This window comes from Mus musculus, chromosome 2 (assembly GCF_000001635.26).
Source record: "Mus musculus strain C57BL/6J chromosome 2, GRCm38.p6 C57BL/6J".
NCBI lineage: Eukaryota > Metazoa > Chordata > Mammalia > Rodentia > Muridae > Mus > Mus musculus.
The window spans coordinates 28,443,303-28,460,272 of record NC_000068.7 but is presented as its reverse complement, the minus strand read 5'-3'; the positions used below and the strand labels follow the sequence as shown (position 1 = coordinate 28,460,272).

Genomic DNA, 16,970 nt, shown 5'->3' with positions numbered 1-16,970 from the left:
AGGGCTACACTGAGAAACCCTGTCTCGAAAAACCAAAAAAAAAAAAAAAAAAAAAAAAAATCCTAACACACAATCATTAATATTTTGTTCACAGAAATTAAACATCCTGTTTTTTTCCTCTCTTCAGTATTAATGCATAAAATAAACCTTTGGCAACAGTCTTAATGTCTAACTTGGAGTGGAAATGCTTTCTAGAAAAAAAATTGATTGGTTTAATTAAAAAGCTATGAGCTGAGGCTGAAGCCAGAATCTTCAGACTGCCCTTGGGAGGTAGAAACTCAGAAGACAGGGTGTCCAACTGAAAAGTCAGTCTTGTTCTGTTTTGTAAGATTTGTTTAGGGATGTGAGGAGGTGATGCATGCCTTTAATCCCAGCACAAGGGAGGCTGAGGCTGAGGCTGAGGCTGAGGCTGAGGCTGAGGCTGAGGCTGAGGCTGAGGCTGAGGCTGAGGCTGAGGCAGAGAGAGGCAGAGAGAGGCAGAGAGAGGCAGAGAGAGGCAGAGAGAGGCAGAGAGAGGCAGAGAGAGAGAGAGGCAGAGAGAGAGAGGCAGAGAGAGAGAGGCAGAGAGAGGCAGAGAGAGGCAGAGAGGCAGAGAGAGAGAGAGGCAGAGAGAGAGAGAGGCAGAGAGAGGCAGAGAGAGGCAGAGAGAGGCAGAGAGAGGCAGAGAGAGGCAGAGAGAGGCAGAGAGGCAGAGAGAGAGAGACAGAGAGAGAGAGGCAGAGAGAGAGAGGCAGAGAGAGGCAGAGAGAGGCAGAGAGAGGCAGAGAGAGGCAGAGAGAGGCAGAGAGAGGCAGAGAGAGGCAGAGAGGCAGAGAGGGGCAGAGAGGCAGAGAGGCAGAGAGGCAGAGAGGCAGAGAGGCAGAGAGGCAGAGAGGCAGAGAGGCAGAGAGGCAGAGAGGCAGGCAGAGAGGCAGAGAGAGAGGCAGAGTCAGAGGCAGGCAGATCTCTGTGAGTTTGAAGCCAGTCTGGTCTATGTAGCCAGTTCTAGGATGGTCAGGGCTACATAGAGAGACTCTGTCTCAAAAAAAAAAAAAAATTTTTTTTTTTTAATTTAGGATCTGCACAGGGCTCCCAATGGAGGAGCTAGAGAAAGTATCCAAGGAGCTAAAGAGATCTGCAACCCTGTAGGTGCAACAACATTATGAACTAACCAGTACCCCGGAACTCTTGACTCTAGCTGCATATGTATCAAAAGATGGCCTAGTCAGCCATCACTGGAAAGAGAGGCCCATTGGACACGCAAACTTTATATGCCCCAGTACAGGGGAACGCCAGGGCCAAAAAGTGGGAATGGGTGGGTAGGGGAGTGGAGGGGAGGGTATGGGGGACTTTTGGGATAGCATTGGAAATGTAATTGAGGAAAATATGTAATAAAAAAAATTAAAAAATAAATAAATAAATTTAGGATCTGGAGAGATGGCTCAGTGGTTAAGGGAACTGGTTACTCTTTCAGAGGACATGATTTCAATTCCTAGCACCCACATGGTGGCTCACAACTGTCTGTAACTCCAGCCGTAGGGCGTCTGAGGGTGCCATGTGGTACACACATTTACATGCCGACAAAACACGTATACACATACATAAAAAATTTAAATTTATCATTTGTGTACATGTGCATGCCTTCATGAGTTTTATACCACATGAGTGCAAATACCTAAAGAACCTAGAGGAGGGGGTCCCTGAGCTGTAGTTACAGGAGGCTGGGAGCCACCTGATAAGGGTTGGGAAGTGAACCTGGGTCATCCATAGAGCAGAACTGCTCTTAACTGCAGAGCCGTCTCTCCAGCTCCTGAATTAATCAGTTTGTGCTTTTTGGTTTTTTTTTAAAATTTATATATTTTATGTATATGAGTATACTATAGCTATCTTTTTTTTTTTTTTTTTTTTGAGACAGGGTTTCTTTTTTTTTTTTTTTTTTTTTTTGGTTTTTCGAGACAGGGTTTCTCTGTATAGCCTTGGCTGTCCTGGAACTCACTCTGTATACCAGGCTGGCCTCGAACTCAGAAATCTGCCTGCCTCTGCCTCCCAAGTGCTGGGATTAAAGGCGTGTGCCACCACGCCCAGCTATAGCTATCTTTAGACACACCAGAAGAGGGCATCAGATCCCATTACAGATGGTTGTGAGCCACCATGTGGTTACTGGGAACTGAACTCAGGACCTCTGGAAGAATAGCCATAACTGCTGAGCCATCTCTCCAGCCCAATTTGTGGCTTTTTGAGACAAGGGTCTCTCTACATAGCCCTGGCTGGCATAGACCCCACTAAGTAAGCCAGGTTGGCCCTGAACTCACAGAGCTCCACCTGCCTGTCTCTCAAGAGCTGGGATTAAAGATGTGAACTGTTACGACTTGATGAAAATAGGTGTGGTGGTCGGTATATGCTTGGTCCAGGGAGGGGCACTATTAAAGGTGCAACCCTGTTGAAGACTGCTTTGACATCAGCCATAGAGATGGAGAGTTTGGAGTTTGCCCAGATGTTTTCCTACCTTGCTTTGGGGATTACAATTAAGTGATTGGATGAATCTCAGAAGAGACTTTGAATGTTGGACTTTTAACATTGTTGAGACTGCTATAGACTATGGGGGGCTTTGGAAGTTGGACTAAATGTATTTTGCATTATGCTATGTTTATGTATGGCCCCCATAGACTCATATGTTTGGACATACCTATCAGGGCCAGGGAGTGGAATGCGATGGTTTATATGTGCTCAGGCCAGGGAGTGGTACTACTAAAAGATGTGGCCCTATTGGAGTAAGTGTTTCAGCGTGGGCTCTAAGACCTCATCCTAGCTGCCTGGAAGCCAGGGTTCTGCTAGCAGCCTGCAGATAAAGATGCAGAACTCTCAGCTCCTCCTGTGCCATGCCTGCCTGGATGCTGCCATGTTCTTGCCTTGATGATAATGGACTGAACCTCTGAACCTGTAAGCCAGCCCCAATTAAATGTTGTCCTTTATAAGACTTCTCTTGGTCATGGTGTCTGTTCACAGCAGTAAAACCCTAAGACAATAGGTCAATGATCAGTAAAAATATTCTTTAAATGCCACCAGCCCTTATCTATTTTACCTCTCCTCTTTCCACATCATTGAGGATGGCCTTGAACTTCTGACCCCTTTCTCAACCTCCTGAATGCTGGGATGACAGGCATCCACTACCACACTTGGTTTATGTGGTGCTGGGCTCAAGCTCAGCTGAGCTACATCCTCAGCCCTATCTGTCTTCTGTGGAAAGAAGGCCATAGCAACCAGTGCTGTAAAGAAGGGGTACCTTCATAGCAGCCATCCTGCATAGGAGGTGGATGGTGCCATGGTGGAGGAAATCCTGAGACTAAGGCTAGCCCAGAGTGATTGAGCTGGCCTGCTGTATAATGAGGTGGTTTCGTCTCAGCAACTGAGTGCTGGACAGTGCCCACTTCCAAAGCCCAGGGTAATATGGGGCCTGGGCCAGGATTGTCAGCTGGCAAACAAAACATGGGTTGGCACAGGGACCAAGCTTGCCTGTGGGCTGTGTGGGTTTCATTCTGGCACTATGGTTGGGCACTGAATTGCTTTAATTGGCCATGTCCAATAAAATGCTTTTTTTGGGAGAGCTGATGAAAGTACAAAGGTAGACAATGCCTAGAAAGCAAGCAAACAAACAAATAACAAATTATTTTAGGCTTATAATTTATAGAGAATAGAGGTTTGGGGGCTCAGGGTTCTGGAGCCTAGGGATTCCATATCAAGCCCCTGATATCTGCTGAGCATCAGTTAGATCAGGCCTCTCACAAAGCCACTAGTGCTACCACGCAAGCATTTATCCATGCTCTGACTGTAGAGGTGACATGGCCACCCGGCCTCTCCCACTGTGATGGACTGTATCTTTGAACTAAGCCAGACAGAATCAACCCTGAAGTTGCTTTTGTCAAGAGTATTTTAACACAGGGACAGGACAAGATATGAGTATGCATGTGGGACTTGCTGGCCATAGCTGATGCTGGCATAGCCCTCAGCCCAAGGGTGATGTCCTTCCCAGAGTCAGGAGCAGCTTTTCTGTTGCACACAGCACAGCAGACTTGGAAGGAAGCATTACAGAGCCTGGCTTCAGGAGACTGGACTAGTGCCACCCCGTCCTGTGTCTTAGCTAGGATTCCCATTGCTGTGAAGACACACCACGACCAAGGCAACTTTTTTTTTTAAGATTTTATTTTATTTTATTTTATTTTATGTATATACACTGTAGCTGTCTTCAGACACACCAGAAGAGGGCACCAGATCCCATTACAGATGGTTGTGAGCTACCATGTGGTTACTGGGAATTGAACTCAGAACCTCTGGAAGAGCAGTCAGTGCTCTTAACTGCTGAGTCATCATTCCAGTCCCAAAAGCAACTCTTATAAGGACAACATTTAATTGGGACTGGCTTACAGGTTCAGAGGTTTGGTCCATTATCACCATGGTGGGAAGCATGGCAGCATCCAGGCAGGTATGGTGCAGGAGGAGCTGAGAGTTCTACACCTTCATCTGAAGGCCAGTAGAAGACTGCCTTCAGACAGCTAGGAGGGTCTCAAAGCCCACCCCCATGATGACCCACCTCCTTCAACAAGGCCACACCTCCTAACAGTGCTACTCCCTGGGCTGAGCGTATTCAAACCACCACACCTGGAAGGGAACAGGAACAGGGCTGAGGGATGCTCGGTTTCAGGGCAAAGCTCCTTTCCTTTGGTGCTGTCATTGCCCCACCCAAGCCAGGCTATGTTTAAAGACCCCCAAACAAAGAACAAAGGAAGCTGTGGATAGTACTTGGTTTATTCATTAGAAAAACAAAAACCCAAACTGGATGGGTCTTATATACAAAACAAGATGCTCTTTGTTTTCAGGGGCTAAAAGCACTCAGAAAATTTAAAGTGGGAACATGGATGACGACACAAAGCTGTTTCTCCTAGAAACACACGAACAAATATCACGATGAATTTACTATACATAGAACCAGATCATTTAGGACCACAACGGGACCACAGAGCCTGCCACCACATCAAAGTTCCAACGTGGCAGATGGGGAGGATGGTTGGAGTGTGTGCCAGCATTTGGGCACTTTTTACAATTCAGACCCAGGTGCATAAAGTAGAAAACTCTCTCCCATGTCAGAATACCAATAGAATTCAGCCACAAAGTAGCCACACAGCAATCCAGAATACTGAGCTGCAGAACTCAGGGAAGACAGGTGGAATCACAACACAGATGTAATCTTCACATCTGGGCTCCAGCACATCTTCAGTTCCCAGTTGCCACAGGCACCTCAGCACCAAGGCAGTATCACTGCCAAACTCCCAGGACCCCAGTGCCTGCGGTCTGGCCTCAGCACTGGCCAGAGCCTTCTTTCTCCTGGGTAGAGGCAGCATTGCAGAAAGCCATGCAGCCTGCTGGTGTCATCACTGGTCACCCACAGCAGCTGTGGGAGGGTTTGCCCTCACTGCTTCCAGGGCTGGGGCTCACCATCACAGGTGGCTAAGGTGTTTGGAGACCAAGCCATCTCATGGCCTCACTACTCACCCATACACACATCACAAACAGGACAGTCAAAACGGATATGTGGGATCACCTTTTAGAGCCATGATTAAAAGCAAATCTGTAGCCCTTATATGAAGGGATTTATAAGGATGTTAGAATCCCCCAGCTACTGGATACTGGATGATCTGGGGTCAGCTGAGCTACAGAGCCAGTAGTGATTCCCACACTAGATGGGATGGATGGTTAGCTATTTGCTAGCTGTTGTGCTTTGAAATGTTTTCTAATTACAGGTCATGACTACAGAATCCAGGGACACCCTTGCCCCAGTGGTATCCTGACATACCTCAACCACATTAGCACTTCCAAGGTAAATGGTTGCTGCGATCTCCAGGCCTGAATATCTTCACAAGCAAAGCGGTTCCAGCCTCTGTCTCTGACCCTCACAGGGACAGGCAGAACCAAGGGTCTACTCACCTACCACACATGCACTGAGACCCAGAACTGCAGCTAGGAACGCCCTGCAAGACTGAACATTTTCAAAAAGTATTTTTTACAGCACTTTTAAAATAATTTACAAAAAACCTACAAAACCCATTATGTACCAGGACACATTCATTAAATAAAAATGTCATTTGAAGTTAGTGTACATATTTATATTTATATTAGGGGTGGATGGGAGCTGCATGGAAGGGACCCAATTTTTGCTCTTTATCTGTCATGATCCCCTACTTCCACCCTATGCTGCCTAACACACAGGCACACTCTCTCTCTCTCTCTCTCTCTCTCTCTCTCTCTCTCTCTCTCACACACACACACACACACAGAGGCTCACGCACGCACATAAACACAAAGTCACACACATACAGACAGGCATGCATGCACACACATCAGGCAAGACACGGACACTGCTTCCCACAGCCATGGCATGGCATGCCTGTCACAACTTGAGGCCTTTACTGCTCACTGTGGCACTGCCCCCATCCTCCATGGAAGTGTCACTGAATTCGCTGGCATCACTGCCCAAGGTCTCCTGGTCCTGCGGTTCCCTGTCAACCCTGTGCCGATATCTCAGGTCTAGAACTTTGTCCTCAGAGGCAGAATTCCTCCTGTCCTGTTGTCTCAGGGTCCCCTGAGCCTTCCGGCTTGGCCAGTTCCCACTGTCTTTCATTAGCAAGTGTGGGCTTCCAAATACAGGGTTGTGGCCAGGCTGGGTCTCCCTGAAGGCTGAGAATGCGGGAGCCTGCAGAGGTAAGCCTAGATTGGGGCTGAAGAGGCTGGTCTGCTTGCCCCCCCAAGAAACATTCTTCCCAAAGTGGAAGAGCTGGGTGGAGAGGAAAGGCAGGCCCTTCCTGGGGCCTGAGGAGAGGCTGGGTGGGGCCCCAGCCTGTGATGTAGCCCCTTTTTCCTTCTCACCCCTAAAGACCCCTGTCCACACTGTGCCTTGACCCGAGTTCAGCACCCATGGGCTGGATAGCCTGCTCTGGTGTGCAAAGTCACTCCAAGGAAGGACGAGGTCAGCCTGGGACCCAGGGTTGGGGGTTAGCAAGTTCTGACTGCCATAGTTCAGGTGAAAGGTACCCCCGGCGCTTCCAGCCTCGGCACCCACTTTGGCACAACTGGGCAGCTGACCGAACACACTTTCTGCCGTTGCAGTCTGGCTTCCCTGTGGGCTATGGTCTTTGTGAACGTGAGCACTTTTCCTGCTTGGCGGAGATGCTTTGGCAGAGCTGTTCCTGCAGGTGTTCTTGGGTAGTGCTGGCTCACTTCGGCCCAGGGCAGTGGTGAGGCGGGCGGTCTGCTCAGCACGGAGGGTGCCCTTCCCAGACTGGCTCAAGAGGCCGGTTGCCTGTGTCCGAGCTCTCTCTGGGCCTCTCCTTCCTTCGGCCAGCTGAGGGGTTCCCCTGGCTTTTTGGCTCCGTGTGCACACTCCAGGCTGCAACCCCAGGGTTGGGTCTTTCCTACAGGGCATCTCTGGCTTGGCAGGTCCCCCTTGAGGTTCTGTGTTGCGTATAGACTCCTTGGCCTTCTCTGCCAAAAACCTCCTGATCTCCAGCTCGATGCTGTCATCACTGTCCACTGCACTGTCCTCAGATGTGGGGCTGGAGGCTGAAGGAGGGTGGCCACTGGCTCCTGTGTCTGTAGAGGGAAGAGCCCCTTCTGGACTTTTCCTCCTGAGGAGAAAGGCAGGGGTTGCGTCCTCGCCCCCTGTGCCACCCATCTTTGCCTTCTCTGCCACACTGCTTCCTGGGCTTCGTCCTGGGCCATCTTTATTGTCCCCTCTGCACTTGGGCAGACAGCTCCGTAGTGCCTGCTGTCTGTGGTCTTTCCAGTCCCCTGGAAGGTTGCTCGGCTTCTCCCCACACCGAGTCTCTGTGCTGCCAAATCTGACCTTCTTACAGGAAGCCCGTGGGTCTCGGCACCTCTTCTTAAACTTGCGCTTGGATCTTAGCAAGTCCTTGATGGCCATGTCCAGGTCCTCGTCACTGTCCAGAGAACTGCTCTTATCCTCAGAGCTTTCCTTCTCAGTGGCCTTCCCGAGGGCCCCTTGTGGTAGGTGTGTATCACTGAGCCCAACTGTCCTGGAAATGACAGGCTGTTCCTTGGCTTCAGCCTCTCCTCCTGGGGTCTCTGTGATTTTGTTGTGCCCGAGAGGGTCCCACCCGTCATGGCCAGGCTGAGCTTTCCCCTGGATGTGGTCAGCGTCCTGGGTACTTTCTCTACCCTCCCTTATTTTCTTGGGCATTGTAGTGCTGCCTCCTCCACCTCTCCGTTTCCGTTTGCAGACCAGAGGGAGATCTAGTGTTTTAGCAAAAGGGACCTTGGGGATGCCAGGCTGGCCACTGGGGCCAGGCGAAGACAGTGGACCCTGGGCAGGCTGAGGACTCCCTACTTGTGCCTTGAGAGCCAAAAACGTTCGGATCTCTTGCTCGATGCTATCATCACTGTCAATGTTGCTGCTGTCACCTTCAGAACGGGGAGGCATGGGTTGGGGACAGAAGAGTGGGTTCCTGGATGGAGGCCTGTCGCTGCCTTCCATGGGGGCTGGCAGAATGGTCTTGGAGATGTCCAGGATCGCTTCTGCACACATCAGTTCGGTAGATGTGTCTGCTAGGCGTGAGGCCTGGCACACAGCTTCACTCTTGGCAGCTGCGTGTCCTGGAGGTAAAGAGGCTCTCGAATCCGTCAGGAGCCTGGAGAGGGGATCAGGGTGGAGGACCCCCTGGGTGGTGTCTATAACCTTGGGAACAGCCAGCTTTTTCTTGCTAGGGGGTCTCCTGTGGGCTTCAGGCAAGGCGTTTGGCTGGGCACTACCAGGGCTTTCCTCTTTCAGCTGGCCTCTCAGAGGTGGGTCCCCACTGGCCTCCTTCCTGGTTTTCTCTAGCTGGTATAGCTGGATGGCCTCCTCAATGCCGTCGTCACTGCTGGAGTCTGATGCCTGGTGCACTGGGGCCGAGCTCCTGATGCGCTTGCTGCGCCTGGCAGGCATGCTCCTCCTCACCCCACCCCTGCTCTGTGCAGCCTCCGGTCTGTGGGCGGTCAGCTTCGTGCTCACTGGGGTCTCAGGCTCTGTGGTGGGCTTAGGCTGGAAGTTTCTCTGCTGTGTGCTCATCTTTGTTAACCTGGGAGGTTTTCGGAAGATGAACTCCTTACACGTTCCCATCAGAGCTGCCCTGGCTGAGGTTTCTCGGTTCCCTCTAAGTCTGGCAGGGCTGTTGTTTGGGTCGGATTTTTTATCCACAAACCCATCACACTTCGGGTTTTCATGCTGTCTTTTCTCATTAAGAAACTGTTCTATTTCAGCTCGGATGCTCTGTTCAAAGGAGTCCTCGCTGCTCATGCTCGCTGGGGAGGTGGAGCCCTGATCTTCACTGGCTCCCACAGGAACACTACCTGAGCCGGGAGTGAGCTGTGAGGGACACGGGATGGGCAAGGTGCTGCTGTGGGCAGGCTCGGGGATAGAGGGGGCCCCTTGGGACATAGGTTCAGAAGCCCCACCCCTTGCCTTCAGGTACTCTTGGATAGCTTCCTCAATGTCTCGGTCCACGGAGTCATCACTGTCAGAATCCAGCTCCAAGGGACTGCGTCTCCCAGCTTCATCTTTCTCCAGGGCGCTGCAGTTTGCCACGAGACCACGGGCAGGGAACTCTGGCTGCTCTTTGCATACAGCAGGCTTGGGGGCCAGCCTCGTGTCCCGGGACCTCTCTGCACGTTGGCCTCTTTGGGTGAGACGCTCATGGCCCATGCCCAGGGCAGCCTCGTCCCTCTGAAGCGTGCTGATGAGCATCTGGACCCTGGCGCTCACGGAAGCCCTGGAGCCGTCCTCTTTAGCCTCAGAGAAGCAGTCTGGGAGGCAGAAGCTCCTGGGCTGCCCAAAGGCCTCCCATCTGGACTGGAGCGCCACCACTGGAGGGGCGTTCATGAGGAACATCCTAGCAGGCAGGCTGGGTGCTGAGAGGCAGGGCTTATGGGTCAGCCTGTTTCACATCCTGGGAACAGAGAGAGCATAAGGAAGGGTAGAGCTGAGCAGTGACATCAGCAAATAATCACGCCACTACAACCTAATGTCTCGTTGACTGGAGTGGCTTATGCCAGCCTCTTAGGTGTCAGTTTTGTGAGCAGTTCTAGGAGTCACTTCCGCCCTGTAGGTGGAAGACTCAGTTAAAAAAACAAAGTGCAAACTCCAGCAGCTCTTTCCTTTCCCTTCTGGGTTCGCACTTTTCCGTAAGAGGAGGACAAAGGAGACGTCATTTACCTCCCAGTGTTATCAGAAGCCACAGCAGTCTAGAAATGCTTGTCTGTGCTTTAAGAAGAATGACAACACACAGGTAAGTAGGACTTTATGGGTGGATCCTCTCTGGAAATGACCAATAAATATGATCAAAGCTGCACCATATGACAGACTCAGAACACACTTCCTCGAGCCTTTTTTTCAGAATTGCCTTCCTTATGCTGTTTCATGTGAAAAATGTCAAATGTGTATTTGACAGCTGCTACTCAAAGGCTGACACCAATTTTGCCCAATTAGCATGAAAATTTTGGTGGTCCTATCATGTGGGTAGGCCTGGAGAAAGGACTGTGTGGTGTGTAGACAGATCATGGGCTTGCCAGCTTGGAGGCCGAGGACACTGTGAAGTGTCACGTGCCTATGTGGTTAGAGCCAGGTCTCTACATATCAGCTAGGCTGGTGTCAGGAACACTAAGAAAGTTCACAGAGTCATCCTAAGAGGAGCCTAATCTAAGAGGCACTGGGTCACACGGAAAAATGCCAGCTGCTCTGTACAGCTCTCAATTCCTCCAGGCTTCTCTGATGCCCTTCTGCCTCCCAGAGATTGAGGAGCACCTGCAAGGCTGAAGGACAGAGACCTGAGTTCCTCCAAGGGAAGGCATGGAAGGCTGTTCCACCTCTAACCCAAGGCCATAGAGCAGAGCCTGACCTTCGGTTTGCTTTACTTCTATGTACTTAATCAGGACCTGCCTTTCTGACAGGCTGGGATGTGCTGTAGACATACTGAAATCCCTTCCCTAAGAGGTGGGGCTGGGCATCTAGACCAAAATCTGCTCAGAGCGACAGGCAACAAATGGAGAGGTCACTGAAGATGCAGCGGCAACTCATGGTGATTACCAATGTGTGCTTTAAGAGTTAAACTAGTGGGGCTGGTGAGATGGCTCAGTGGGTAAGAGCACCCGACTGCTCTTCCGAAGGTCCGGAGTTCAAATCCCAGCAACCACATGGTGGCTCACAACCATCTGTAACAAGATCTGATGCCCTCTTCTGGAGTGTCTGAAGACAGCTACAGTGAACTTACATATAATAAATAAATAAATCTTAAAAAAAAAAAAAGAGTTAAACTAGTATAAAAAAAAATCTATTGTAATTACTTGTAAGTCTCAGGTGTAGGCTGATGCTCTGCAAGGCTTCCAGGTGAGGTCTTCACTGCTCGGCTTGCACTTCAAAGCATCTTCTACCAGCTTTTAAAGTCGGCCGTGTGAGGGCTGGACATGGTGGTGTACACTTTTAGTCCAAGCACCAGGATAGCCTGGTCTATGCATAGTGAGTTCCTGGCTTAGCCAGGGGTCTCTAGTGAGACCAAACTGTCTAAATAAATAAACAAATAAATAAACCAGCATTTACTACCAGGATTATCATCAGTAACATCTAATTTAGAAACTGATCATGGCTTATAAATATTTTTTCTGTTATGATATGTCCTTAATGTAAAGAAAGGCTTGACAAGTTGAGGAAAAACTTGCCCTGACACCAACTACACTAACTGTGGCTGATTTGCCTCCCCTCTAGTGAGAGCCGCAGGATGGAGGGTGCTTTCCTCTACCAGCTACCCGAGCTCACATCCTGGCCATCCTCAACAATCACTTTGCTTTCCTGAGACTCCCCACAGGCACAAGGCAGTGGGAACTAAAGGGAAGAGTAACTGCTTTCACTGGCTGGAGGACCTACCGCTTCTTTGCTGTAGGTGGTGTTCAAACTGCAATACTATAGAAATCACGTAACATTTGCAGGGCTTAACTGTGAAGGGTCTGAATCGAGTAGGGTGTGGTGGGGTATGCATGCCTTAATCTCAGGTGAAGGCCAGAGGATCAGGAGTTCAAGGCTAGTACTGGTTCCTTATCTAGTTCAAAGACAGTATCTGGGCTACTTGATGCTGTCTCAACCCACCAAAGTAAACACAACAAAAAGTGCTTTCCCCGTTGGGGCAGGGCAGGGTGGGATGGGGTGAGTAACATTAATATCTTAACATGACAGCAGGTGCAGAGCCGAGGGAATAAATCAGTTTATTTCCACTCACCTGCTCACAGCTTATAACGATGGACCCAGAACTGAGCTCCTCTGACAGTCTTAATGGTTGTTGGTCCAGCTACCTGGTCAATCTTGGGAGCTGTCACTCTGGAGAACCATGAACTTCACAGTTAGAAATGTGAGCTGAAGCCAGAATTGGGGCTTTAAACTGGAGGCTCTGGGAATCAGGTTTCCAGGGTGGTTGTGGGTACAATCATCACCCCTCTCTGCCCCCCCCCCCCCAGCATGGACTCTGCACTTAACTTATGATGTAGAGGGCCCTGTACTCCAACTTAAAGTGGGTGTGGGTAAGATTTGGTCCTTAGGAGCCAGAGGTGCTGACAAGATTCGGCCCCCAGAAAAATTGTTGTGACTGCCAATCCCTGTGCACAGTGCTGGAAGCAAGGGGAGACAGATCCCCCTGCTGCCTGAGTACTGACTGCTCTTCTCACTGTCTGAGAGGGAGCCGCAGTCTGGTCTTCAGCAGGTTAATGCCAACCCTTCTCCAGTCAGTGGCAGGGCCTCCGGCTGGTCTGTGCCCCCATCCATCCATCCCCCCCGAGTAATTTTCTGGGATCCCAGGCTTAGGGAATCCGGGAGTCTCGAAGCTGTTCGTGGCAGGTCGAGAAGGCAGCCTTGAAGGCCAGGCCGGCCTCAGTGACCGGGAGCCCGCCCCTCACCTGAGCCACACCTGGGCCCGCCCGGCGCCCGCTGGCTCTCGAGGAACGCAGGGCGCAACAAGCGCCAGGCATCCGCGAGAGGCGCCTCCCGGGGGCCGGGACCCTCTCCCGTGATAACACCAGCCTCAGCCACCAACCCGATCCGGACCCTGCACGCCGCGGCCTGCACCACGAAGCCAGCCCAGCTGCCCGCCCTGCGCCCCGCGTCCCGGGAGGCGCCGGGCCCGGAGAGCGGGGAAGCACGGACACTCCCGCCCCGCCCTCCCTCGGTCGGGCGCCCGCAGCCACCGCGGAGTCCCGCGGGGACTCAGGGGCCCGGCGCGCCGTGGGAGCGCGGGAAAGGAGGGCGGGGCCGGCGCGGCGAGGGGCGGGGCGACCCCCACCCCCCACCCCGGGCCGTCTCTCCCGCCACCTACCCGCGGCGGCGGCGACCGCGCTCCGGAAGCCGTGCCCGGTGGCTGGGCATCATGGGAATGGCACGGCCGAGTTCCGGGGGAGGCGCGCGGCCCGGCCGGACCCCCGCCCGCGAGAGCGCGCCCACCTGCACTGCGAGCGCCCGCGCTCGGACACGCACGGCGCGCGGGAGGAGCGCATGGGGCAGCTTGGAAACGGCCGCGGCGCCCGCGGGACTCGGAGCCTGCGCGGGGACCCTCCTTGTCCTCCCACCCGGGGCCTGGCGCAGCTCCGGGCGCCGAGAGCGTGCGCAGCCCAGGGGTTCAGGAGGTCGCGCGCGTCGGCAAGTTGGCCACGGCGAGAGGCGTGGCCGTGAAGAGAAGGAGGGCGGCCGGACCCTCGCACATACCTTCTTTTTGGTCCAGATCCAGTGGCCCCCGCGTGCCTGGCATCTGCTCACAGTTGCCCTTCCTATCCTCAAACACAGCAAAGGTGTGCTTCCTTGCCTGCAGTTTGCACCCAGCTCAAGATTGTGCTTAGTTTGCCTGCTCTGGACACCGCGGGGCCTTCTGGGCTACCCAAGTCCCTTTACATTGTAGAACGCTTCTATATGTCTATGCACAATGCCCCCTCTCCCCACTTTAGCCAGATCTTAGAGTGTGCTTAAAGATAGGAACCCTGAGGCTGAGGAGAACTAAGCAACAGGAGTCATGCAGGGTGACCTTGCTCCACATTCACACCAGTGGTCTTAGGAACAGGTGGGATAGGACTAGCTTCCGCCAACGCGGTCAGGATTATACAGTGGAATTTCTTGGCTCTGTGGCACACTGTATGTGATGTCGGAAATCTCCCTAGTTTTCTTTTACTTTTTAGACATGTCTGGAGATTCTGTATTGATCATGTCAGGGAACAAGCCAGGCTCACCCCCGGCCCTAGGCACTCACCCTGTCTGATAAGGCAGAGGAAATGATTAGAGAGTGCCAGGGATCTGACAGGAGAAACCCCTAGAGACTTGTTATATAAATGAGCCTGACCTCAAACTTACACAGATCCACTCGCCTCTGTCTTCAGAGTGTTGGGATTAAAGGCAAGTGCCATCACACCTGGCCTGAGTTTTTGTCACTATGAAGTAATATTATGAACATTTAGAGAGAATTACACAACCAATAATACCATCACCAAGATGTAGCTGTAGGCCTATTTTGGAATGCTTTTAGTGTTGTGAGAAACACCTTTGGGTGTCCCTGAAGCCACTCTGTGTATGTCTCCTGGTCTAATGCCTAGAAGACAGTAGTCTGCTTGGGAGAGATGCGAGGTGCTGACACTTGGCAGGTGCCCTTCAGAGATGAGGACTGTTTGGTTATTTTCTACTGCTGTGAAGAGACACCATGACCAAGGCAACTTATAGAAGAAAGAGTTTATTAAGCTTACGGTTTCAAAGGGTGAGTTCATTCCACCATGGCAGGGAGCATGGCAGCAGACAGGCAGGCATGGTGCTGGAGCGATAGCCGAGAGCTTACATCTTGACCCACAAGCCTGACACAGAGAAAGCAAATTGAAACCTTTGAAACCTCAAAGCCCATGCCCAGTGACTCACCTTCACTAAGACCACACCCCCTAGCCCTCCCCAAAAACAGGTCCACCAATCAGGGACCAAGCAGTCAAACCTAAGAGCCTCTCATTTTGTCACCACAGGGATCTACCTCACTGCCTTCAGGGTAAGCAGATATTTCCCACTTCCTGCCAGCTTGTAGAGCTGCCGTACCACTGAGTCTGCAGCAGTCTCACCATCTCCCTGTCCCTCTCTCTCTTCCTCCACCCCTTCCATGCTTGGTCGGTAGCCTTGAACTTGCAATTCTCCTGCCTCAGCCTCTGGAGGGCTGACATTACAAGGATTATAATCTTTTGACTTTGGAGTTATTCTTTCTCCTCATCCTCCCTTCTTTTTCTTCCTCTGTGGTACCAGGGATTGAACCCAGGGCCTCTCATATGCTGGGCCAGAGCTCTACCACTGGGTTTCACCCACAGCCAAGGGTTACTGTTTTTATCTGTTGGTTTGCTATGCACAATTTTTCTGTTTTTCTGTAGTTTAATTTGTCAGGTGATTGACAGCTGGGCTTGCATAAGCCCGCCCACAATAGCTTTGCCCATGATGTGTTGTTAGTCAGTCTTTCTTTGCTGTGGCAGAATACATGAGTTGGACAACTTTGAAGTGGGAAAAAACAGGTCTGGAGAGATGGCTTAGCTGTTAAGAGCACTTACTGCTCTTTCAGAGGATCCAAGTTCAGTTCCTAGCCCCTGTGGTGGGTAGCTTAGGACCAGCTGATAAGTGGCTCCTGGGGATCTGATGCCCTCTTCTGGCTCCCACAGGCACCTAGACTCACATGCACACACACTTCCACAAATAAAGTAAAAGAAGGAAAGATTTATTTTGATTTAGGGTTTTGGAAGTTGCCCTTCTTGGTTGCTTGGCCATTTCTTAACCCTGTGGCAAAATAGAACATGGCAGAGCCATGTGGTAGTGACCATTATTCACCTTACAACAGCCTGGAAGTAGAGCAAGAGGAAGGTCCTGGGCTCCTTTACCCTGATGACGTAACTTCCTGGCTCTAGACCCATTTCTCTTGTGTCCTGGTTGTACCCAGAGTCTCATGCTTGTTTGGCATATGTACCACCACTAACCCATGTATCTAGCTCTCTGTTTAGTGTTTAAACATTTAGAGAATCTCCTAGGTTGCTTAGGTTAGCCCTGGACTCACTCTGTAGCCCAGGTTAGTCTTAAACGTGTGATCCTTCTGCCTCAGTTCCCTGAGTGTGCTGGGATTACAGATGTGTACCACCGTGTCCTTTCTTATTTTATTATTTAGTTAATGGTATATATATATATATACACACACACACACACACACACACACATATCTATATCTATCTATCTATCTATATATATATATATTTGAGTGTTTTTCCTGTGCTGTATGTATGTGTATGCAGTTTTATCCTGCAGTTCTGTATTCTGCAGGTAACAGAGGTAGGAAAGAGTCTAGACATTGCATGTGGAGGCCTCTGGACAACTCTGGGGCTAGTATGCCACTCGAAGCCTTCTCTTGACCCCTGGCAAGGTAGTAGAGTGTAGAACTGTGAAAGGCAGCCTTGTTTCCAGTTGAGCTAAGGCTAGAAACCCCTGTGACCCTAAAGGGACAGTAGGCATTTCACCTGATCCCCGGGCACCAGGCTCCTGTCACTGGCCTCAGTCCTCCATAGATTTGTGGCTTTCAGTCATGTAAGGGCAATGCCCAAGGCCCTCCACAGGTAGAGGACACAACCTGTGGTCACCTAGCCTCAAGACAGATCTCCATTTTAATGAGATACCTAAAGGCCTAGAGATTTAGCCAATAATCTCTCTTTCCCAGACGCTCCTCCCTGCAAAGTGTATTTAATCTCAGGACCACCCTAAGAAGTGGGGTACGGGGGGCTGGAGAGATGGCTCAGCGGTTAAGAGCACTGACGGCTCTTCTAAAGGTCTTGAGTTCAATTCCCAACAACCACATGGTGGCTCACAACCATCCATAATGAGATCTGACACCCTCTTCTGGAGTGTCTGAAGACAGTTACAGTGT

At 51.2% G+C, this 16,970-nt stretch overlaps 1 protein-coding gene across 7 annotated transcripts; it reads right to left on the bottom strand.

Moving 5' to 3' along the window:
- Window positions 1-4,764: 4,764 nt before the first annotated feature.
- Ppp1r26 (protein phosphatase 1, regulatory subunit 26) lies at window positions 4,765-13,780 on the bottom strand. 7 transcript variants are annotated; one of them, XM_011239093.2, is made up of 4 exons: window positions 13,763-13,780; window positions 12,291-12,388; window positions 11,365-11,581; window positions 4,765-9,971 (listed from the first exon to the last, which is right to left on the bottom strand). In XM_011239093.2, the coding sequence occupies exon 4, from the start codon at window positions 9,911-9,913 to the stop codon at window positions 6,422-6,424; it is 3,492 nt and encodes a 1,163-aa protein (XP_011237395.1). In that variant the 5' UTR covers window positions 9,914-9,971; window positions 11,365-11,581; window positions 12,291-12,388; window positions 13,763-13,780; the 3' UTR covers window positions 4,765-6,421. The 7 variants fall into 7 exon arrangements, with proteins under 7 accessions (XP_011237395.1, XP_030106849.1, NP_001005420.1 ...); XM_030250989.1 differs by lacking the exon at window positions 13,763-13,780 and adding an exon at window positions 13,502-13,696; NM_001005420.2 differs by lacking the exon at window positions 13,763-13,780 and adding an exon at window positions 13,377-13,427.
- Between the last annotated feature and the right edge of the window lie 3,190 nt (window positions 13,781-16,970).

Excerpts from the sequence above, each read along its gene's own strand:
- Ppp1r26 (XM_011239093.2), bottom strand. The coding sequence starts at position 9,913 with ATGTTCCTCATGAACGCCCCTCCAGTGGTGGCGCTCCAGTCCAGATGG.